This window comes from Pseudoliparis swirei, chromosome 8 (assembly GCF_029220125.1).
Source record: "Pseudoliparis swirei isolate HS2019 ecotype Mariana Trench chromosome 8, NWPU_hadal_v1, whole genome shotgun sequence".
Lineage (NCBI taxonomy): Eukaryota > Metazoa > Chordata > Actinopteri > Perciformes > Liparidae > Pseudoliparis > Pseudoliparis swirei.
Genome location: NC_079395.1, coordinates 19,091,885 through 19,117,460, shown reverse-complemented (window position 1 = coordinate 19,117,460; position 25,576 = coordinate 19,091,885). Strand labels below are relative to the sequence as shown.

General features: G+C 47.1%; 1 protein-coding gene and 1 long non-coding RNA gene across 3 annotated transcripts in view; one reads left to right on the top strand and one right to left on the bottom strand.

The window, feature by feature from the left end:
• slc6a9 (solute carrier family 6 member 9) overlaps positions 1–25,576 on the top strand; it is a 104,642-nt gene that overhangs the window by 25,175 nt on the left and 53,891 nt on the right. The window contains exon 4 of one of the 2 annotated variants that reach the window (XM_056421885.1): positions 9,605–9,860. In XM_056421885.1, coding sequence (XP_056277860.1) covers positions 9,831–9,860 — 30 coding nt within the window. In that variant the 5' untranslated portion in view covers positions 9,605–9,830. Of the gene's footprint in view, positions 1–9,604; positions 9,861–23,755; positions 23,865–25,576 lie in introns of those variants that run through there. The other variant, XM_056421884.1, reaches the window with a different exon arrangement.
• Positions 16,439–22,885, bottom strand: LOC130198653 (uncharacterized). The gene is made up of 3 exons (XR_008832664.1): positions 22,608–22,885; positions 17,404–17,458; positions 16,439–16,599 (listed from the first exon to the last, which is right to left on the bottom strand). It is a non-coding gene; the product is annotated as an uncharacterized LOC130198653 (long non-coding RNA).

Below are 25,576 nucleotides of genomic sequence, written 5' to 3'. Positions count from 1 at the left end.
CTACAGTTGTCTCATGACACCGCTACTATTCACTATTCATATTCAGATTAATTTTATTACCTTCGCATTGAAAATGCGGAAGGTTATGTTTTGATCGCCGTGTATTTATTTATTTGTATGCGTGTTATTCGCGTAACAAAAAAAGTATTAAACCGAATCGCATGAAATTTGGTGAGATGATTGGTTATTATCCGGGCACCATTTGATTAGATTTTGGGATTGATCGGATCAAAGGTCAAGGTCATGAAAAAGGTCAACATCTTCTTGAATCGCATGAAATTTGGTGGGATGATTGGTTATTATCCGGGGACCATTTGATTAGACTTTGGGATCGATCGGGTCAAAGGTCAAGGTCATGAAAAGGTCAAAATCTTATTTTTACCATAGCACGGTCAATTTGTATCCAATTGGCATGCAACTAATGCCAACATGTTCATAATTCAATGCCCAATCTTGTGATATGCGAAGGTATGCCCTCTACCGAGTGCCCATTCTAGTTTACTTCAGTTTTGAGTAGCTTTCTTCTTCTAGTAGCCCCCTGCCAACACCGACATTCCCACTTAGAAAAAGAGTACAACGTAGCAAAGCAGCGTGTTCATCACTAACTCGGGCCCTGAAAAACACAAATCCCTGTTAACTGCGCTTATTGGTGGAAATCACCTTGGTGGAGGTAGTTTCCAAATAGGGGTATTAGTGTCTTGTTCTGACATAACCACCGCGGGTATAAAGTAGAGCAGAGATTCAACTAGGGGAGGTATTTTGCTGGCTAGAACAATATAACTGTGACAAGTTAGTATCAAGTTTTACACGAGGGAACATACAAATCAATTCAATTTATTGTGTATTGCCCAATATCACAGATTACGAATTCTCCTCAGAGGGCTTTACAATCCGTCCAATTCAATTCAATTCAGTTTATTTGTAGAGCCCAATTTCACAAATTACAAATTTGTCTCGGAGTGCTTTACAATCTGTACACATAGACATGCCTGCCCCCAAACCTCGCATCGGACCAGGAAAAACTCCCAAATAACCCTTCAGGGGGAAAAAAAGGGAAGAAACCTTCAGGAGAGCAACAGAGGAGGATCCCTCTCCAGGATGGACAGAACAATAGATGTCATTTGACCAGAAGGACAGATTTAGAGTTAAAATACATTCAATGAATGTGACAGAGTGTATGAATAGTTTATAGTAGGCATATTCCACAATGGAGACCTCCACGATCCATCAGGCAGATGGCGGTAGAGAGGAGGAGTGGGCGGAGTCTCAACAGTGGGCGGAGTCTCAACAGGACAGTGGCGTAGTCAGGAGCAGGAATTCCATGACCCAGACCTCGGTATTAGTCTTTTGTTCTGACATAACCACTGCGGGTATAAAGTAGAGCAGAGATTCAACAAGGGGAGGTATTTTGCTGGCTATAACAATATAACTGTGACAAGTTAGTATCAAGTTTTACACGAGGGAGCATACAAATCAATTCAGTTTATTGTGTATAGCCCAATATCACAAATTACGAATTCTCCTCAGAGGGTTTTACAATCCGTCCACATATGACAGTCTGCCTCCAGTTGAGTCCAGTAAAGATATCACTGTGTTACCTTGAATAATCTCTATTTTTGAAAGAGTCAGGAAGGCGACACACCTTTTTATTGTATCATCTGCTTATTTTGTCACCGGGCAAAAAACAGAAATAGCTGCATGCGACAGCATTGACCTAGTGTCACCTAATACAATTGTTTGCAAGCAATTGCCTATTTATATATCCAGGATGTATTTGAGGTAGTGTTCCTGGTCAACCTAGCAGATGTAATCCTAATATTTACTCCCCTTTGAGCTCCAACAGCTCCTGGAGTAAATATCGAGCTCCTAAAGTGCTCCGCTTTCTGTGGTGCGAAGCAGAAAGCATACAGTGGGGTTTATCATGGCGGTTTATGCTTGAAGTAACAGCATACAGTTGGTGGAAATGGTGCTGATGAGATCAATGAGACTCAATCAATGAGCTACAAGAGGAGGAAACGCCCCTCCTTTCACATTAAGGTTTTTTAAACCATTGCTAGTTGGTGCTGTGTTAACTAAATGTGTTGCATCAAATCTCCTTGTTGATTCTTTTGATATCATTCGCATAATGCACCAACACAATTCAAATTCTAATGCAAATATATAGACAATTCTTATCCTGATTGAGCTCTGAATTCATTTTAAATACTCCTTCATCATCACTGAGCTTTACAGGATACAGGACGCTAACTAAGATAAACTTGTTTTGAGGTTTTGCAGAGATTTACAGATGTACACTCCCATGAGCTCCGGTCCATAAACAAACCTAAGCATCACGATCTGAGAATACTTATATTATCGTATAAATATCTTAAACAATGATGATTTTCCTTGTTTGACCCCAAATACAATGGTTGGTATTTGTTGTGTGGTATGTACTTTAGAGTTGTTGCGTCCACAGTCTTCATCCCATTCAAAACAATAACCAGATAATAGTGCAGCGATAACATTATCGATGCACAATAAGCGCAGATATTTTAACTCGGCAGGGGTTTAGAAAAGGTTCACATGGCTACGGGGATTTTCTTGTACTTTACGTACTGCCATATATTATGTTTTCACAGCGCTGTCTTCCCCTTTCCAACAGCAGTCAACGTCATTTGAATGGCATTATTTATTAAAAAAAAGAGGAAAATCGTGTTTTGTGCAATTCATTTTAAAATCCCGTATATTATCACTCCCAGTGTCATTTTGGGTTATTGTGACAATTCCGATTTCTTTCAGCCGTCCAAAGTGACGGCGGTTCTATTCACGGGGCGCCGTACAAAAGGCCTCCGCGTGGTCACTGCTGCTCTGAGTGCCGTCACAATTTCACAAAGTCATGTTTACCTTTTCTGTGTGCAGCGGGAGGAAGAGGACGTCTATCGTGACCAAACAGAGCCGATGGAGTCCCAATCGCACTGCTGCATATTGGCATCATTGATAATAGACACAGCTGCTTTGCAAAACCCGCCAACAATATGATGCATTGTCAATAACTGATGCTAATACCTCGTTGGGCACCATGTGAGCCTGGAGGCTGGTGTTGCATCTTTATTAGGGCTGCAACAACGAATCCAAAACATCGGTAAAAATCGATTATTAAAAGTGTTGGCAAAGAATTTCATTATCGATTCGTTGTGTCGGGCGATTAATACGCCACTCAATAAGTCACGGAGATGTTTAAGTGTAAAAAAATGTTTTTGCCGAGCTGTGTGAGCCTACAGGTGATGTTATGTATAATACATATATATATATATGATATTAATGTTATGAACACAAACACGAGGGCGTTAGATTTTCCGATGTTTGTGGGATGTCCACAACAAGTATAATAGTAACATAGTGGTTAGTTCTTCCGTGGTGGATGAAGGAAAGGATAACCGTTTCCACGGAGCAAATTAACGGAGATAAGCCCCGCCCCGTCTCCAAGCTCACGCGTGTAAAGCGTTGTCGGTTCTGTTTTTGAATAACGGGAAGGAAAGTAATGCTTTTCAATTTTGTTATCCGATTCATCGATTAATCCAAAAAAAAAATCGACAGCTCATGTCTTTATTTTAGATAAAGGAGCGTCATTAATAATGAGTCCCTCTCGTGTATTTCCACCTCAGTTCATTTGATTATTTTTTTTTTGCTTCACACGTGGTTTATCAAAATAGAGAAAGAACTAAACTAATACTCGTTCAGCCTCGTGACCTGCCATTCGTTGCTCCTGAAGGTCACGCTGTCACGCCGTGCCCAGAAAATAGGAGGCCTCTCGACGGTTAATGAGTGACTGAGTGGCATCCTCCCACTTCGTTTGACCAACAGCAAGCTATTATTTTATAGTTGTACAACATCAAGGTCAGTCGGGGAAAACCTGAGCTAAAGCTTTTTATTTGTTTTTGTTTGTTTTGTTCAGCAGGACATTCAATAATCATATACAGTTGCGATAATACTGGACTGCAAAAGTCAATACAACTTTTGCACAGTGGCAGTGCGTCCATAGAGGGCGCTAGGGCGCCGCCCCTCTTAAAATTTTGAGATGAAAACAAAAAGAAGAAAAAAAAAAATATATCCTGTCAAAAAACATTATATACCAAATCATTTAAATAGCAAATATACCGTGTTGACGCGCTAAATGTGTGTGGGATACCGTCAGCCTGTCAACAACCACTTAAGTTAAATGTGACATAAATAACATCGCCACTCATCACGGAGAGAAGCCCCTCCTCATTTTCGGGGCGCCGGCCCAACGTGTGTGCGGCAGCGAGCAAACATTTCACGGTCGTTTAGGCAAGGACGGCTTCTCATTGGCGGATGAAACGTGAATCTTGGGGTGCAAGAATGTGCGCCCTGGCCAATGACATTGTTTCTTATTTCACGTGACTGGACTATTCGACCAATCAGAGACCGGTAGTTTCCCCTGTCTGTTGTTCCAAAGTCCTGGGACTGAAACTCTCTGGACTACAACGGGGTGAGGGATCTAAAGAGCTTCAGACAAGTGTAAAGCACGAATCTTGCCGCAGTTATCTAGCTAACAGCATGAAGCTAACTCGCTAACAGCATGAAGCTAACCCTGTTTGCAGAGCAGAGCAGCAGAAGGAGACCGAACTGGCATCGAAAACACAACGAAGAAGTTCTGAAAAACAGACACATTCCCTCCAGAATAATGGAAACAGGCTGGTTACAGACATGATTGACTTTAACCAGAGAGTTATTGAGAAGTTTGCTAACTTTAAAGAGAGGAGGGATACTTTTCTTTACACATAGTGGGGCTACTCTGTCAAACACCCAATGTACAATGTGATGCATCTCTTTCTGACTCTATTCTGCTCTGAACCTCTTTCATGTGAGGGTGAAACTCTTTTATTTTGCAAACCTCTGAAACCCAGCCCAATGTTTCTTAAAGCATTCTGCCCATAAAGACAAAAGATTCAGGAATAGTTGTGAAAAGATTACAGGTACAAAAATGGATAGACACAGCCAAACCAGTTCAATATCCATAAATCCAGTTCAATATCAATAAACCCAGTTTAATATCCATAAACCCAGTTCAATATCATTAAACCCAGTTTAATATCCATAAACCCAGTTCAATATCAATGAATCCAGTTCAATATCAATAACCCCAGTTCAATATCATTAAACCCAGTTCAATATTAATGAACCCAGTTCAATATCAATGAACCCAGTTCGATATCATTAAACCCAGTTCAATATCCATAAACCCAGTTCAATATCAATGAACCCAGTTCAATATCCATAAATCCAGTTCAATATCAATAAACCCAGTTTAATATCCATAAACCCAGTTCAATATCATTAAACCCAGTTTAATATCCATAAACCCAGTTCAATATCAATGAACCCAGTTCAATATCAATAACCCCAGTTCAATATCATTAAACCCAGTTCAATATTAATGAACCCAGTTCAATATCAATAAACCCAGTTCAATATCAATGAACCCAGTTCGATATCATTAAACCCAGTTCAATATCAATGAACCCAGTTCAATATCAATAACCCCAGTTCAATATCATTAAACCCAGTTCAATATCAATAAACCCAGTTTAATATCCATAAACCCAGTTCAATATCATTAAACCCAGTTTAATATCCATAAACGCAGTTCAATATCAATGAACCCAGTTCAATATCATTAAACCCAGTTCAATATTAATGAACCCAGTTCAATATCATTAAACCCAGTTCAATATCAATAAACCCAGTTCAATATCAATGAACCCAGTTCGATATCATTAAACCCAGTTCAATATCAATGAACCCAGTTCAATATCAATAACCCCAGTTCAATATCATTAAACCCAGTTCAATATCAATAAACCCAGTTTAATATCCATAAACCCAGTTCACTATCATTAAACCCCGTTCATTATCAACATCAAGTGCAGTGGTTCTGATGACACTGGCAGCTTGAGGTTTGATGGAGTGAAGCTGTGTTTTGCTGGCTGTGCAACACGTTGGTAAAATAACGATGACGTCATCTCAGCGTCGCTCCCCGTGGTCGCTCAGTGAAGCCGAGCACATGTATATCGTGGCTTGTAACATCCGGACGCTCACGCTCAATGAACGCGTGAAGATGTCCGTAGCGCGGCCGGTCCAACAAAGTAGAGCTGCAACGATCACGTTATTCAGCAAACATTTTTACGCAATACGACTCATCGATTTGAGTAATTACGTAAGAAAAAAAGTTAAAGTGGTCAGATTTCATGTTCTCACATATATTTACCAGAATATGTTCTGGTTTCTTTGATCTGTGACAGTAAACCAGACATTTGAGGACTTTTTCTTGGGCTTCGGGAAACACTGATGAACATTTTTTGCTGTTTTCAGTCATTTTATTGACAGGAAGCGACTCATTGTTTAAAAACTAAACAATTAAATGAGAAAGAAATTGACAGATTAATAGGCAACTTGAAATAATCGTTAGTAGCAGCTCTAAATGAATTGAACAATTGTAATTTTTGATCTGATGGTGTCACTAGATGAAAAGTCAGGGGATCACCAACGACGTCAATATCAGGGAACCATGTAATGGGATCCAATATGAGGTTCTCCAGCCTTAACCGGAGTGGTGGACGGCCCACCAACCAACGGGGCCGACTCATTCCTCGAGTCACGTCGTTAGCGTGACTTACAATGTGTCAAGTTCCTGATCCACCGCCATTAAACCATCTGTTCATTCAATAATTGACTTGTGTTTCCTCTGATTAAAAGGTAACAGTCTATTCACAAGGTCTTCATTGCCTTACGGTCTCCTGGCTTACGACCATCCTTGAGAAGCAGCCTCATAGAAATCCAATTGGACGGTGTAGTGGCCCCGTTACCTGTTTAACGTGGGCCACTACTGGCTACTCATTGGCGAGGGTTGAGATGCGTTTTTAGTAAGACCAAGAGTCCCGATAATTTCTCCTGTGGTTTTATTAACAATCATTAAATTCAGTCTTTACCTACAAATCTGGCTCACATTCCGACGGTCAACAACTGTTAGGTCTCGTCAATCAGCAACACCTGGCCTCCCACTTCACCTCATTAAGTAGGGACAAACGACACCTTAAAGCAAACTTGCCCCACCTAGTGGTGGGAGGTCCAAAGTAACAAAAACATAAGAAAATGGCTCCTACAGACGGTTAATTAGGCGACTTCGTTAACGTCCACACTGCGACGCTCCCACTGAGCGGCCACAGATTAGAAAAGCTACCGGAGCTAAGTTTAAAATCTCTGGGGTTGCCTCGTCGTGTGTGCATGCCGAGCCTCGTAGGTTTGGAAAATCATGACGTGAACGCTGCTACTTGATTGGTTTATCGGTATTGGACTGGATTGGCTCCGCCCGTGCGGACGCCACATGTCCTCCCCTGAGACATCACGCACTTATATCGCAAGCCTTTTCCCCCGGAAGGAAATCAGCCGTTGATTGGTTTGAACAGGCACTGCTGACCTGGTTAACTCAACTAGCAGCTGTTGTGCAGTTACATTCTGCATTTTATAGTTTTACTGCTGCTGACATGCGGAAGAAGCAAGCTGTCAGTAGAGGGACGGCCATTCGGCGCGGGGGCTGTGAGTCACGGTCTGCACAGAACGGATACTTTCTTTTACTTATGATTGCTTATTTTATTCTGCATAACCATTGTGAGGTTCACGCAGAAACCGTAAAGGAATAAAAGCATCGGCGCTCTCCAGTACGACGGGGACTTCAGCGGAGCTAGTATGGGAACAGACAACAACTAGAACGGGCACTCGGTAGAGCGCATGCCTTCGCATATCACAAGATTGGGCATTGAATTATGAACATTTTGGCATTAGTTGCATGACAATTGGATAGAAATTGACCGTGCTATGGTAAAAAGAAGATGTTGACCTTTTCATGACCTTGACCCGATTGATCCCAAAATCTAATCAAATGGTCCCCGGATAATAACCAATCATCCCACCACATTTTATGCGATTCAAGAAGGGTTTGACCTTTTCATGACCTTGACCTTTGACCCGATCAATCCCAAAATCTAATCAAATGGTCCCCGGATAATAACCAATCATCCCACCAAATGTCATGCGATTCAGTTTAATACTTTTTGTGTTATGCGAGTAACACGCATACAAATAAATAAATAAATAAATACACGGCCATCAAAACATAACCTTCCGCATTTTCAATGCGAAGGTAATAACAACCACAGAGACGGGTGTTTACCACTTTTATTGACCCATTATCTTGTAAAGTTTGATTTGTAAGTGTTCATTTTGAAGTAAATGTGCTGGAATGGACGGAAATCAAGTCCCGCCGTGGTGAGCGCTGGACGCATTGAGCAAAGTCAGCTCCTTCCTGGTGTGTGTGTGTGTGTGTGTGTGTTCGTTCTGATGTTGGAGACGAGAGTTGGACACTTTTTGTTCCTTCTCCCTGTGCTGGGAAGCTGTGTGGGCTTTTCTCTCTCTTTATTTTTCCATTCACTTGAGTCGGATGAAAGATGAAGGGAGGCACGCTGCAGAGGCTGAGTCGTTGACACACACACACGCACACACACTCCAAATAAGAAGTTATGTAATCAGCCGATTGATCGGTAAATGTTTTTATGAAAAGTGGCAAAGAGCACATCTGTGTATCGGAAGTGTTGGCGAGTAACTTTCTGTCATTTTGGGGACGAGTAGTTTTTCAGTCCAGCAGCTTTTTAAAGTAATAAACTAAATTATTTTCCGATTTTTAAAAGTAGTTTTTACCTGTGATGGATTTGATCGTGAATAACAATCAAACCCTTTCCCTCTGCCTCTCCTGCCTGGGGTCGGGAGTGGGGGGGGCTCAGCTCCTTCCTGGTGTACACACACACACACACACACACACATTAGTGGAGTCAGCCAGCAGCATGGAGTCAGAGCGCTGCATGGACTCCATCACGCACTTTGATCTTCACACCAGTAAACCTTGTCTGACTGTGTGTGTGTGTACAGTGTGTGCTGTGATGGGCGTCCCATCTGTACGTGTGTGTGTCAAAAAAAAAGAAAAAAGTATTCCATTACTCAAAAAGGTGTCGCACACAAACTATACTGGTCAACAAAAGGACGTCGAAGTTCCTCGCCAACACCTCCGATGCCCTCTCACTCCGCCAGGAGAGCTCTCCCACGCGTTCCCTCTGAACCCAAAGCGTTGTTTCCCAGTGTGGCGGTCGGCGGCGGCGGCCGGTGTGCAGCGTGAGTGTTCCCCGAACAGTTAATCTCTACACAATAGGCCACTTTGTTCCGGCAGCTGCTTTGCTGCAAAATGCAAATCTCTTACTACATGTTTTTCTAAAATCTCTCTCTCTCTCTCTCTTTCTCTCTCTCTCTCTCTCTCTCTGCATCCTCACTGAGGTTTAACTCCCACCTGTCAGGGACCTCTTAGTCCATATTTGTTTTTTGTGTGTGTTTTACCTCATCGGGTCACCAACAGAGAGGCGAAGGGAGTGTTTTTGAACCAGAGGTGGGGAACAAGTTCCTAAAAAAGTGTTGCCTCCTTTCTCCTCCTCTCTCTCCCCCCCCCTTTTCCTCCACCCCTCTCCCCTCTCCCGCCTGTCACATGTTCCTTTCACAGCATAGAAAAGTTTCTGGATTAGGGCAGAATTGACACAAAGCAGCGACGCCACTCCAGCGACACAACTCGCGAGGAGCAGCAGCGCAGCGGAGAGAGAGAGAGAGAGGGAGAGAGAGAGAGAGAAAGAGAGAAAGAGGGGGACACCGAGACACTCGAGCGGACGCCACCTCGGAGAGACGGAGACGGAGAGAGAGGCTGGAGATCTTTGCCGACGAGTCCCTGAAGGATGGCAGAGAAGCAGTGCGCCGGCACCCTGGTGAGTCGCGCTTTTTGTTCAGCGAACAACACGTTTTGAAACAGAAAAAGAAAAGCAGTATCACCGACAGATGAACAGAAAAGTGAATGAATAAATACAATAAAGACAAAGTTCACCGGCGGGATGCAGCAGCAGCTGCTGGACCACCGGTGCGCCCCCCGCCCCACCTCCTCCCCTCCATGTCGGCACCATCGGGGACCAGGTGGTGTGTCTGCATGTTGGGCGCGTCACGTCTTCTCTGGTGTATTAACGTCACCAATGTACCTTTGAAACGACGGCAGCGCGCCGGGCATCTGAGCCTCGGCCGCAGAGCTGTGGTCGCCCGCTGTTGGCCAGCCTGCCCCCCCCCCCACCAAACAGCCCCCACAGCTCCTCGTGTATCTGTCGGGTCTTCCGCAGCTCTCCGGCGGGCCGATAAGAAGCTGAGGCCGGCGGCGAGGTTCACGTGTGCCGCCGGGGGAGGGAAGCTTTAACCGGAGTGTGTTGCGTCATTGGCAGTCAGGTCCGCTCTCTCTCTCTCTCTCTCTCTCTCTCTCTCCCCTCCATCTCTCCTCTGACATTCTCCCTCAATTGAAGCCTCGCTTTCCTCCTCGATTACTTTTTTTTTTGCCGAATCCTTTTGCTATGCATATCCCCTGTCTGAACTTAAAAGAGAGAGAGAGAGTTATCAGTCTCTGTCCTCTCACAACATTTGAAGGCGGTTGCAGGATGGAGATTGAATCTTTGTTCTCATGACTTTTTGTTTTGTTTGGAGTTTAAAGATTAAAAAGTTTGAAATGTCACAATTAGGATTTTATTTGTCCCCCCCCCCCCCCCCCCAGTTTCATATGCCTGTGCTCGGTATTGAAAATCGGTCTCTGAGGACAAAATATGAGTGCACCAAATAGATGGACGGTTGAGTTAGCGAGTTGTTTGTTGTGTTTTTAAAGGGAGCAAGAGGGCGGTTTATCATTTCATATCGGAAAAATAAAAGCCATGTAAAGTTCAACCCTTTTGAGTTTTGAAAGTTTAACAAAAAAATCCATTTGAAAGTGTATTTGTATCGGCTCAAAAGTTGAACACGCGCCTTCAGGACGGCGATACGCGTAACACCAAAGCAGCCCAGGGCCCCGGCGTCTTATCGCTCGTTTCGTTTTACTTCAGGGGGATTCGCTGCGGTAGGTGACGTCTTTGTTTCAGAGACTTGTTCCCCGGCCAACACTCAGGGCCTCGTTGTTTCAAGTCAATGCACTTAATTTGGCAGGAAACGGAGAATTAAAAAGCCATTTGGTCGACACAAGAGAAAGAAGGCGCATGACTTAGCCTCCTGTTAAGATATCGGAGGGAAGGAGAACTTGCGGTTAAGCTCAGATAAAGGAACACGTCTACTTTTCTCTCTCTCTCTGAGCCAAAATGTGCATTTCAGATCACTCTCATAACATTCACCCTTTCGGCGGTGCCGAAGTTGGGAGCGCGCACTGGCGGCCCGAGTCTTATCGACGAAGGCAAACACGGGGAACCGTTGCACAACTCGGGGGGCCGTCGTCCTCACACGGGGGGGGGGGGGGGGGGGCTCAGGGACGTCGACAGAGAAAAGTGTGTGCGCTTTACAGAATTACTGAATCTCAAACCTCCCTCCCTCCCTTCGCCCAACTGCCACCCTCCTCTTCCCCGCTCTCCTCCACCTCTGTTTCCGAGAGCCGACATCGCTCCCCCCCCCCCTTCTTCCTGTTGTAGTAATCTCAAAATAGTGCGACGTATTTTTTCCCCCCTTTCTTCTTTCTTCCTCCTCTCCCTATTGAAGTCGCTGCCCTTTTCTCTTTTGCGGCCCGGTTCCGTTTATTAACGCCGGCCCCCAGATGGCCGGCGGAGCCGTCGCCGTAACTCTCGTGACAACACAAGAGCGCTCGCTTCCTGCTACCGCTTGGCTCGGCCGGTCGCCCTCTGCCGGGACCCTTTCTCGGTCCAAAAAACACACACACACACACACACACACATCCTCCACCCAAGTGTTCAAAGGGACCCCCGCCCCCCCATCCCTCTCCTCAATCTTCCTGCGTCGTCTTTTGACCGCCGCCTGCTTCCACCCGACAGAGGAGCAGATGGCGCCCGGGCACCGGCCTCCACTGGACCGATAGCCGCTTCTTTGTCGTTTTTATTTTATTGGTTCGTCCCTGGTTACGTCTTTCCGACCCGTCTTTAAAATGTCTGTGCTGTGGATGTATAGAGATGTAGGAGGAAGAGGAGGAGGAGGAGGAGGCGCTGTATTCATGCGCCGGGCACCGAACACTAACGGGCCTCTTAATGTTCGCCCCGTGACTTTTCAGCCACAATTTTCTTTGAATGACGTTTGGAGTCGAGCTCGTCTGCAGGGGCGTGACTCTTCAAACACGACCGGCGCAACGTCGAGAACCTTTTGGTTCGCCGGGACCGTTACGCCGATGGTCCGGCGCTCGACGATCACCAGAGATAAATCAACACCAACCATATATATTCAAAAACAAAAATAATTTCCACCGTATACTAGGAAGCTTTGCCTTGGTGCTGCTCCGATAATTATATTCGCCCAAATGGTGATTGAATATGTATCGGACACGATGAACTTGCTTTTTTTTGGAGCTACTTGATACAGAAACCGGAGGCTCTGGTTTACAGCCATGAGGCCGCCGATCTGAAATTATTGATATGACATCGACGAGGACATTTTACTAGAGATTATACAGGGAAGAGACTTTAATTTCAATTCAATTCAATTCAGTTTATTTGTATAGCCCAATTTCCCAAATTACTAATTTGTCTCGGAGTGCTTTACAATCTGTACACATAGACATCCCTGTCCCAGAACCTCACATCGGATCAGGAAAAACTCCCAAATAACCCTTCAGTGGGAAAAAAGGGAAGAAACCTTCAGGAGAGCAACAGAGGAGGATCCCTCTCCAGGATGGACAGAACAATAGATGTCATGTGTACAGAAGGACAGATTTAGAGTTAAAATACATTCAATGAATATGACAGAGTGTATGAATAGTTCATAGTAGGCATATTCCATGATGGAGACCTCCACGATCCATCAGGCAGATGGCGGTAGAGAGGCGGAGTGGGCGGAGTCTCAACAGTGGGCGGAGTCTCAACAGGGCAGTGGCGTAGTTGGTAAACTTGACCTCAGCTCTGGTCGGATCTACGGGACATTTGTACCGTGAAGTCATTAGTCAGAAATGAGGAGGTCTGACGGACTTCCGGTTTGAGTATGTCCCGACTACTTTTTGTATTTGACCTCCAAGACCTTCTTTGTGTCACACGTTTTACCATACGACAAGTTTCCAAACCTTCTAAAAGACAACCAGACGAAAAAATGCCACCGAAACACAAACAACAACAAAGCTCGCAAAGCCAAGCAAGTCATGCTACTCCTTCGCTAGCTGGAAATCTAGCGCTAGCTAAAATGGCTGCGAGCGAATCCCCAGGTGAGGAAACCCACTCAGGCCCCGAGAGCGTGGGGGAGCCCGTCACGATGCGGCAGCTGTCGGCCCTCCTGGAAACCCACTGTACCGGTATGAAGGAAGACATGACGGCGCTGATACAGACTTCATCTCAATCACTCCGGGTCTCGATGGACGCGCTACGAGGGGATGTGATTTCATTTAATAAGCGTCTCACCGACACGGAGACGATAGTGGGTACGAACTTTGAACGGCTCACTTCGGTCGAGGCGACCATTAAAGCCATGCAGGCCCGGAATAAACTGCTCCACGACCGTGTGGAGGACCTGGAAAACAGGTCCCGAAGGTCCAACCTCCGTATTGTCAACGTACCAGAGGTGGTTATTTATTATACCCGCTCCTATTATTGATACGGTGTGAGCCACTCTTTTCTTTTGCTTTCTAAAATACTCACCACCCCGTGTAGTACAAGCTTACGGTTTGATACGTTAACACATGTACTTGTTGTGTGTAATTATACTTTACTCTTTATTGTGATGTCACAAAGTTGGTCTTGCACACTAATTTAATGCAGGCATGAAAACGGGTCAGGGGTGAAAAAGGTGAGAAGGATAGGCGCGCGGGGGGTGCTGGTGGTGACTTCCACGAACATCGATGTTGGACGTTGTATGATAATCTATAGTTCCTCCATTCTGACACCAAGTCAGTGGGCCCTATAATAATAGTAATATTGTATATAATATGGTCATTCATGAACCAACTTCCTTTTTTTTGGCGTGAACAAGTCTTCAAGTCTTGTGCTCTGCTGAGCCTTGAGTCTGTTCCTTGAGTCTGTTCTGCCTCTACCTGGTTGTCACGATCTTCTAATCCAGGGGTGTCAAACTCATTTTCACCGAGGGCCGGTTGTCACTAACACGGTATAATTCTAACTACTCCAGAACATATTGTTAAATAACTGTCTTTGCATTTGTTTATTGTTTATTTAGGTGTACTTATATAAATGTAGAACTATATATGCAAATGTATTTAATATTATAAAATACATCTATTTATTTTATGCCACATTACTTTATCAAAGATCAAACAAACATTATTACATTAACTTTGTTAAAAGCTTTGTCACAGTTGAGACAGGTGGTTCTCCACTGGTCTGGGTTGTGGTTCTCTACTGGTCTGGGTAGTGGTTCTCCACTGGTCTGGGGCAGTGGTTCTCCACTGGTCTGGGTAGTGGTTCTCCACTGGTCTGGGCAGTGGTTCTCCACTGGTCTAGGCAGTGGTTCTCTACTGGTCTGGGCAGTGGTTCTCCACTGGTCTGGGGCTGTGGTTCTCCACTGGTCTGGCTTTGGGACGCACTATCACCCCTGAATGACAAGCTGAGACCAAAATCGAGGGACATTTTTAACTTCTCAAATGTATTTAATGAAAAGATGGTGCAGTTTGAACCTGAGAGTTCAGAATATCACAGTATGCACAACACAATTATTTAGTAATATTCCCTTTTACAGTCAATTATGAACCAACAAGTGAATCTTAAGGACACAAGAATGCCATCACATAAAATGACGTGGCGGGCCACATTTGGCCCGCGGGCCATGAGTTTGACACATGTTCTGATCTATGCCATACCTGCCATAAATATCATGATACAATACCATAAAACAGTACCATAAATACGATCCTGGTATATTTATCTATAATAGTAATAAATAAAATATCTGTATGGTTCACTTTTTACCAACTTTTTCAACACTTAACAAATGACAGTATTATTAGTATTAGCCTACAAGATATTAATGAAACTACATGGAGCCATCATAGCATTGATGATCCACTATGAGGCCGTTAGTCTGTATCTGACCAGAGGATACAGAGTTCATCAGGATGAGCAGCTGGAGAGTTACACAACTTTACAGACTGAACTTAAACATTTCACTTCTGGCATCTTTTTTAATTTTAATTTTTAAAGTCGAAAATTCCGCCACTTAACGCCCCTCGCTGCGTAGTGTGCGCAGACAGCTCGACACGGAGCAGCGCGTGCGCTCTGATCGCTCTTTTAATGAAGTATCGATACTAAAAATATGCTAAATCACATCGCTCTTAACGTACGGGTACTTTGTTAGTATCGCTACACCGTGCAGCGTGACAAGCAGCAGATGTAGCGGGCTAACATTCAAGCTAACCTAAACCACCAAACGCTGAAGACATCTTGACGCTGATTGGCCGAGACGCGACACGCCCCATCAAAGATGTTCTATTGCGAAGAGTACCACTTCACATTTTCTCCGTGTCCCACTCCAATCTCATAAACGCCGGCCGGCCAATTGACCCCCCCCCCACCCCCCCTACCCCAATACAATGCGGTTTTAGTTTTAGTGAGATTACCCCAACAGTTCTGTGTACCCGCTGGGTGGGGAGCCTTGATGTGTGTGTGTGTGTGTGTGTGTGTGTGTGTGTGTGTGTTTGTGTGTGTGTGTGTGTTTGTGTGTGTGTGTGCACCATTTCCCAGGGGGTTGTTTGGCTAATGTGTGCTGCAGGCTGTGAAGTGGAAACTAAATGGGAATAAATAGTGGAACACAGAGCCACAACCTCCCTGAGGTCAGGATGCGCTCACACACACACACACACACACACACACACATTACCTCCACACATTAGAACGCTTCACAATCACATTCGCAAATTTCAGATTTTCACAGATACGTCAACGCACAGAAAACAAACGCCATAATTGTGTCGAATTATAAATAAATAAAAACACAACATGTCACAACTCTATGCTGTGTGACCTTTGCCCCGGAGCTGAGGCAACCCCGTGAAGCCCAGACTGAGGGGCAGCCAAACTCGGACTCCCTCAGGGGGCTGGGCCAGAACCTGACACAGGTCAAGCTCAGTGTGCTCACTTTTTAAATCTCTTCAACCTGAGGTCCGATTACGACCAAATGTCCTGCGTGTCCCGATCGGACCGAGCTTATAAACATGTACAAATGTACGTAACTCGACCTCGGACGGAGCAGCTGCGGCAACACATGTCTGGATATGTCCACGTCGGTGTCCAGGAAGTTTAATTTAAATTGACTACGAAGTGCAAAGTAAGTGAGCGTGTGGGAGCCGGGCAGGACAGACCTGCATGGCAATGCTGGCCGCAGTTTGACTACAGCGTGACCAGACGTCCCGAAATGAGTCGGATATGTTCCCGCTCCCATCCCGTCCTTATGTAACAACCATATTGGGTCGCCAGTTCAGCCGAGTTGAGTTAACAGCAGCGCTCAGCAACCGCGTTGACTGCCTCTAGGGGCGAGGGGCCAACCAACAGATGTGAACTGAGAGAGAGAGAGAGAGAGGGCCGTGAGGGCAGGTCGGGGGGGTGAAGAGTCAGACATGATTTCTGCACCCCCCCCCCCCCCCCCCGTCCTCCTCGTTTACTGACGAGTGAGAATTAAAACAAATAATTTTTTTCACGAGCAGCTTACGGGCGGCCACTGTGGCGAACGTACAATCGAGGGACAAGGACCACGAATGCCAAACACGTCCACTGCTGGGCACCCTTTAAAAGGTAACCCACCACCAACGAGCCCCCGTGTACGTTCACACACACACACACAGCAAAGGGGGGCGGGGCGGGACCTTTAGATTTCATTTGGAAAAACCACTGGCGCTGAAAATGTCGTTTTTCAGATTTTCTTCCTCTCCCCTTGTGTTTCTGGTTTTAATGTCTCTCTCTCCCTCCGACTCCACCAAAACATACAATCAGGAGAGAGAAGGAAGGGGGTGGTGGTGGGGGACTTCCCTCTCTTCCTCTCTCGTCCTCTGAAGTCAGTGAAATGATGGACATTTGACATTGTGACACAACAAGGCTCTTAAATCTCTCTCTCCCCACCACCCCCTGGCCCCTCACCCGGTTTCTTTTAGTATTATTATCATTTCCAACGGTTTTTCCAATTTGGCTCTTTTCAAAAGCCTTTTCACAACCATATTCAGGTAATTTGTTGCGCTTGAACCCAACCTGCTCCCTGGCTCTGTGTGTGTGTGAGTGTTGAATGGCAGCTGTAAGCCTGGGGGGGGGGGGGTCTGCTTTTCTCAGGGGCCGGACCGCTCTCTCTCTCTCTCTCGCTAGGGTAACGTACCTCCCCTGCGTTGTTTATCGCCGTGCCTCCTCTTCAGCTCCTTTCAGAGGTTCATCTGAAGAAGAAGAGAAAAGAAAAGTAATTTTTTGGGGCTTTCGGAAAAATAATGGAAGGGTTCCAAGTTGACTCTCAAAATATGGCCAGGTCGTCACACCCAGGAGCAGCACTGCTGGGACGGCCGCCGGAAGAGGAGCAATCACACGGGCAGCCGCCGCCGAGATGTATTCCACTTCCTGCCGTTTTCTCCTCATCCTCGCAGCTTGCCCTCAGGTCCTCTGTTCAGGAACGTTTTCTCATTTTCCGTCATCACCTGATGCTCTGCTGTCTTGATCCGTTCACAGTCCAACGAGCCATTCAAGGTCGAGTGCCTGGTTCCTGTTGTCATGACTTTCCATTCTTAAGGTGCGTTCACACCAAAAGCGAAGCGATTTTTCGCGTCGCCCAAAACGCGTGAGTTTACTCGCTCGACCATTCACCGTGTTCACGCCATACGCGTCGAGACGCTCCGCGAGGGGCGGGGCTTATCTCTGTGTCTGGTCTCCGTAAAGACCGTTATCATCTCCTTCATCCACCAGAATAACTAACCACTAGTTCTGCTTTATATTTGTTGTGGACGTCCCACACACCAACGCCCTCGTGATTGGGTTCATGACATCACCCGTAGGCTCACTCAGCTCGGTCACTTTCACCGATGAAGTTACTGTTACGCCTTGAAAGACTTCCGCTTCCAGCTATGAGAGCGGAACTCAAGAGCTGATTGGCCCGAGTTGCGAGATGACCGCCTCAAAGTTGAAATATTTCAACTCGGGGCGGAAATTGCGCCGCTGAAAACGCGTCGCCCACATCGCGTCGCCCACATCGCGTCGCCCACATCGCGCCGCCCCAAATGCGCGGCCCGGGAAAATATCGCGTCGATCGCAGCCACACGCGTCTGTACGTTGACTTTTCATGGGATTCAGTCGCGCGGAAAAATAGTTTCGCTTTTGGTGTGAACGCCCCTTTACTGTCGGCACATGGCATTAAAGGGACAGTACGTGTTTGTCCTCCCCCCGTAGTGTTTTTCAATCGCTCTAGATTGTTTCGGTGTTGGAGACGTCGGCCGTAGAGTCGGCCGTCTTCTCTCTGACTTAATGAAACTACACACTCGACACTCGGCTGGCGGTGCTCAAAGCGCCCATAAAATTTAAAAAAACGTTTGAAAAACTAAATTTTTCCCAGACATCACGGTCCAGTTGCATCGATACATACCAGCCAGAAATAATCCTTTTCACTGTCAGTTAATCTAATGTAATTAGCGGTCAGACGATGTGCAGCACACTCCCCCAGTGGTTCGTTATGGCTCTGCCTGGGATCATAGCAAGATGGAGTTTGGGAAATTCATATTTGCGCCCCCCCATCCCCTCCTCACTTTAAGGACTTGCAAAGAGGAGCCGTTGCTATTGTCAAGAAGGACATTTTAGAAAGTAACGTGGAAAGAGCCCTGATCTTTACCTGCGGTGGTTTTAGGCGCCGCATGGAGCATTATCCAGCGCTGCTCTGACGGATTATTTTATTCCGATGTTGTTGTCTTTGCATACACCTGCAGGAGGATCTACTGAGGACGCCATCTCTCTTTGCTTACACGACTGAGGGATCGCACATCTCTTTTCTGTCTCCGTGACTTCTGCCACGTGAGGGCCGACTTCAGTCACATGCTCCTCACTTTCATCCCCAGCAACGGTCCCATGTGTTTGTCAAAATGTATGTGTTTTGTGTGCTTTTTTTCTTCTTCTTCTTCTTCTTTCTCCGGCCCAATTTGTCCCCCCATGCCTTCTCTGTCCAATGAGCCCTGCTCTCCCCGGGCGGGGGGGGGGGGGGGGGGGTAGTCGGAGCCGAAGTCTCACGTTATTTATACAGACCCAACAGCTGGGGCCCTCCCAGGCAAAGCAGAGAGGGATGGGTAGGGGAGAAAAGAAATAAAGATCATAGAAACTTCAGGTTAAACCAAGCGTTGGAAATGTCTCTCTGTTGCCTCTTCGTCTTCCTCGCCATCTTCCTCCGTCGTTTTGTCCTTCTCCCCTGGGTGTCCCTTAGTGGCCATGTCAGGTCAGTCGGACGGCCAGACGACCAAACAATACTGGCTTATAAGCATCTCGTCTTCGACCTTCTTCTTACTCCCTCTGTTCTTTTTCTCTCTTTTTTCCTCCAGCACGTTTTGTCCTGTCGTCGCTCCGGAGCCGACCCGTCGTCGCTCCGGACGGAGCCGACCGGTCGTCGCAAAGCTGAGCTTCTTTTACTCATCTAACCTTTTTTCTTCCCACCTCAACCCCGTGAAGTCCTTCTCCCTTCACTCTCGTCGTCTTGTCCCGTCACTCGTCACTTCCCTTCTCTCATCCCTTCCCATCGACGTATCCTTCGGGTTCAAGGACCCGTCCACAGTGGGACGTCCCATCACAGGCGTGCACAGCTAACGCGAGGCGAAGAGATATTAACCTAATTGCTGTAAGGGACAGATACATAGATGGAGGAGGATGTAATGAGCCCACGAGCTGCTGGCTCTGAGATGTTCTGCCTCCATGGATATTAAAGGACTCGTATATCTTTCTAAAACTCATTTTTACCTTCTTGGTTTGGTAAAGCCCAAATCACCATGAGCACAGTGACAAAAACAAGTATTACTGTGTTGCTGCCTGAGTGAAAGTTTTAAATGAGAGGATGGATCACATCCCGTAAGCGAACCGGGTTTTGTATAATTATATTTTATACTTGAACTTCACAGTCTTTCTCAGTTTCATCTCTCCCTTTCAAGGAATACATCAACTCCAAAATGACATGTTTCTATATATAACTTAGTCACCCCGCTAACACCTTCGATTCTTCATGAAAACGTTGTTTGTCTCGCGGCGAACGGAGAATCAACAAGCGCAGTAAATCCTTTGCGAGTGAAAGTAAACGGAGGCCGGCTCCAGCGACAGCAGAACGACATCAAAACATCCGTTTAGAAAGCGCTCACACAATCCATGCAGTGTAGACAAGCTTGTTTGGGAAGTAGTGAGCGTAAGACTGGAGAGACGAGACTTGGATCCCTACTGCACGCGCGCCATCTGACAGTTTCTCAACAGATGTGTGTGTGTGTGTGTGTGTATTTGTGGTTGTGTGTGTATATGTGTGTGTGTGTTCAACAGACCCTCCCGATGTTGAGCCAGCAAAAAGTGTCTGTATCCTTTGGGAGGAACTGATAATCTTCCATCGTTTCATTTTCAAATGTACATACACACACATACACACACACACACACACACACACACATACACGGACATCTGCACTATTATAATTCTTTCTCATATCCCTGAAATGGCACCTTAAAGAAGTGAGAACCAGCTTCAGTGAACTCAAATCGCAAAAATGTATATCAAATAAATGTTACATATACAGTACATATATAAGTGGATGTAAAGATTACACACTTTCTACGTTGTTTTATATTTCTTCACTGAAATTCCTTGTCGCTTATCGGCCGATATCTTTAATATTTGCAAACTAATATATGCACAAGATGGAGATAAACTCCGGTGAAATCTAGAGCCTAGAGCTAGATACACGCAGTGCGTGGACCCGAGCACCACGGCCCTGGTGACGGTTTAAAGCGTGGGCGATCGCTGCGGAGGAGAAACACAAAGGTTGCGTACAAAGTGCGACGGTCCTCGTCAACAGTGATTCGTCTGTTCTGGAAGTGTCAACGCGGTCGACTGTTTGCCGGGGGCACTTGTTTTCACTGCCCTCGGTACTTCCTCCGAGCACACTGAATAGGGCGGGTATATGGTAATGATACACTTTTTATTTATCCCCAAGGGGAAATTAGTTCTCTGCATTTATAGTTAAATGAGCAGTGGGCTGCGTGAAGCGCCCGTGTTGAAGCATAACTGGGGGTTCAGTGCCTTGCTCAAGGACACTTCGACTTGCAACTAATGGGGAGAGCGGGGATCGAACCCACAACCCTGCGGTTGCAGGACGGCCCTCTTACCCCACTGAGCTACAGCTCATCCCTTTATGGGATCCCCTGTGAGATTCTAATCCTCTGAATTGATAGACAAATGAATGGCATCCTGTCTGCATTGCTCGTCTCGTGTTGAACATAACTGGAGGGCTTCCAGTCAGGGGACATGTAGCCAGGGGACATCCGGGGACATCCAGTCAGGGGGACATGCAGCCAGGGGGACATCCAGTCATGGAGACATGTAGCCAGAGGGACATTCAGCCAGGGGGACATCCAGTCAGGGGGACATTCAGCCAGGGGGACATCCAGCCAGGGGGACATGTAGCCAGAGGGACATCTAGCCAGGGGGACATCCAGCCAGGGGGACATCCAGTCAGGGGGACATGTAGCCAGAGGGACATCCAGTCAGGGGGACATGTAGCCAGAGGGACATCCAGTCAGGGGGACATGTAGCCAGGGGGACATCCAGCCAGGGGGACATGTAGCCAGGGGGACATCCAGCCAGGGGGACATGTAGCCAGGGGGACATCCAGCCAGGGGGACATCCAGCCAGGGGGACATCCAGCCAGGGGGACATCCAGTCAGGGGGACATCCAGCCAGGGGGACATCCAGTCAGGGGGACATGTAGCCAGGGGACATCCAGCCAGAAGGACATCCAGCCAGGGGGACATGTAGCCAGGGGGACATCCAGCCAGGGGGACATCCAGTCAGGGGGACATCCAGCCAGGGGGACATGTAGCCAGGGGGACATCCAGCCAGGGGGACATCCAGCCAGAGGGACATCCAGCCAGGGGGACATCCAGTCAGGGGGACATCCAGCCAGAAGGACATCCAGCCAGGGGGACATCCAGTCAGGGGGACATCCAGCCAGAGGGACATCCAGCCAGGGGGACATCCAGCCAGGGGGACATCCAGCCAGAGGGACATCCAGCCAGGGGGACATCCAGCCAGGGGGACATCCAGCCAGGGGGACATTCAGCCAGGGGGACATTCAGCCAGGGGGACATGTAGCCAGGGGGACATCCAGCCAGGGGGACATGTAGCCAGGGGGACATCCAGCCAGGGGGACATCCAGCCAGGGGGACATGTAGCCAGGGGGACATCCAGCCAGGGGGACATCCAGTCAGGGGGACATCCAGCCAGAGGGACATCCAGCCAGGGGGACATGTAGCCAGGAGGACATCCAGCCAGGGGGACATCGCAGCGGCGTCTCGGATGCACTTTTACCTTTTTCCTCTCTCGCTTCCTCTCCCTTTTTGTTGGTCCGAGTTCAGCCATTGGCCGTATGATGGCAAACAGGGGGAAGCGCTCGAGTCTGAAAGGGTGGAAATCTGTGAACATGTCGAGGAGGCGGAGGGAGGACGGCTCTGGCTCTGTGGGCCTCTCGGTGTGACACGGCAGAGGCGAGGGGGGGGGGGGGCGTTGGCAATGTCAGGGTGTAGAGACGGACAAGGATTTGGAAGAGTCAAGTGCCGCTGAAAGGGAAGTTGTTGGTGGTCTGCGGAGTTGCAGCAGCTGCCTCTGAAAACAAAAGGAAGAAATAAGAGCGACATAGAGACAGAGTGGTGTGTGTGAGTGTGTGTGTATGTGTGTGTGTGTGTATGGGGGGGGGGGTGTACGGTGGAAAGCGGGCAGGCTCCTCACTTGTGGGCTCCTCACTTTTTTTGTCTCCTCGCTTTAATCTGTTGGGAGAAAGAGTAAGGGGGACAGAGAGAGAGAGAGAGAGAGAGAGAGAGAGACCTTGGCCGTAGCCCATGGGTGCTCCAGACCTCACTCCCCCCCCCCTCCCCCCTTTATTCCGGCCAGTTTAACTAGAAGTTCAACCCCCCCCCCCCCCCATCGGCTCTTCTCTCTCCCACTTACTTGCTCTGTATTCAGCCTAGGTGCTGGATCGACAACGGGCCATTCATAGTGGAGGTAGAGGGAGAAGACTGTGGATCTCTCCTGTGTCTTTTTCTGGGAGTGGGGGGGGCGAGGTAGGACGGGAATATTCCTGACATGGTGAAATAGACAAAAAGAAGAAGATGAAGAAGAAGAAGAAAAACGGGCAGGAAGAGAAAGTAAAAGAGGGAGAGGGAGGGGTGAGTAAAAAAAAAAGGAGGGAGGGAGAGAGGGAGGGGAGGCAGAGCTGGAATCACAGAAGGGAAGGAGGGGTGGGAGAGAGAGAGAGACAGAGGGGAGAGAGAGCGGGCGACCATGCCGAATGAGCAAGAGAGGCGGAGAGGAAGCAGAGCTCCATCAGATGAAATGAGGTGAAAGTAATTCAGGCATTAATCAAGCCGGGGCAAAAAAGGAGGGTATACTCTTTTTTTGTCTCTCCCCCTCTCTTTCTCTCTCTCTCTCTCTCTCTCTCTTGTGCGCCACGGAACTGAAAGGCAAGGTGTGAATGAAGGAGCCCACAGTGGCCATCAGAGAAGCACCACTGGGTCACAGCGTCGCATCATGTCCGAGTCGAACGCCGCCGCCGCGTCCACCGCCGACCAGGTCAGTCCAGGTCATATTGTTTATTTATGTTTTCTCTTTCTTTCTCTCTGTTTTCTCTCTCTCTCTCTCTCTGTTTCTTGGCATCGATAGGGAGGCGAGCGTGCCGATGTTTTTATTTATTTTTTAAATAGATTTTTTGTTGTATTCGCTGCGCCTCGTGCCGGCTTCAGCGTCAGGAAGCGAGACTTTGGAACGAGTCGGACTTCTCGGGATGTGAACAAATTGAACGCACCCCAAGTTCCGGTCGGACGTATATTATCTTTAGATCCCGATTCGGAAGTAGTTAGAGAGAGTTTCTAGGAGCAACCGAGTGAGTGTGTGGTTCTTGGACTATCAAAGCAACGATTGTTTCCCCCGGAGCTGCCTGGACAACGGTACAGGGTCCTGAAAGAATTGAATTCATCAAGACGAGCTATTGTCTACGCCGCCTTATTTTTGGGTGATCATTCAGGGGGTCTGTGACGACTCAATGCCCCCCGCACCACGCGAGGAGGGGGACGCAGCTCTTTAAAAACCCGACCACGTGTGGCGGCTCCTGAAAAGTTTTTATAAGTAATTGCAGTGGGAAGTCCGGGGCAGCGCCGTGAGAGACGGGGTTGGTAAGGAAGTGGGCCGGTCCGCCCCGTGTGTGTGTGTGTGTGTGAAAGAGAGTGACAGAGTAGAAAAGCAGAAGGGTCCAGAAAAAAAGGCAGATATTTACAAACCCCCCTTCCCCCACCAGCCGCTTTAATCGCACATCCATCCTTCACTTTGGCTTTAGTTGTCGATTTACTTTGAAACACTTTTGAAACAATTAAATCCGTGAGATCAGATATACAGTCGGTTCCATTATGGCAGATAAAGACAACAACAAGTGTGTGTGTGTGTGTGTGTGTGTGCGTGCGCATGCGACCTTGCTGCCGGCTTACGTTGTTCGCCAAGTCCTTCTCTCCTGTTTCCGATTGCTTCTGTCGAGGCTGAGTCAGCTTGTGTCTAGTTCTGTAGGCAAACACACACACACACACAACTACACACAGGCAAAGGCACAAAAGTGCACACAACGACAGCAAAACAGCCGCTCGAAATGCTCACACACAAAAGTTGGAGATGGATTGTGGGCGGAAGGGTGAAGATATTTAGAGCTGCAGAGAGAGTGTGTGTGTGTGTGTGTGTGTGCATGCACATTCACAGCTGACAGTTCACATGCTCAATCCGCTGATTCTGGTTCAGGTACTTTTCTATTTTGGATAAATGTGTTCGAGGGACGCATACGCGCTGATTCTGAACGGTTTAGAGTTGTTAACACACACACACACACACACACCATATTTCTGCCGAAAGCTGCGAGTGACAGGACTGTGTGGACACTACATAATTACAAGCAGCTCGTGCATATCTGCATAATTAGCGAGTATGAATTGATGGGGCGTTCTTGTCAGAATCTGACGGAGGTTTTTTTTTATTCCCAGCTGAACTTTTCGCCGCTCCGATGTGTTTATCTTGATAAACGAGACAGACGTGACGCTGCGGCTAAACCCCATATGGACTCACCGTAGATGTGGGGAGTTCGGAGTTCTGATTGCCAGTCAGAATAATTTTGGAAGTACTTTAATATTCACACACCTCTTTATTTTTGCCTTTTAGAAGAAGAAGAAAAAAAAAACCATACCTTGTGTGCGTCAAATCATTGAAAAGCTTTGTCTTGTAATGGAAACATCGTGTAAGTTGGGGGT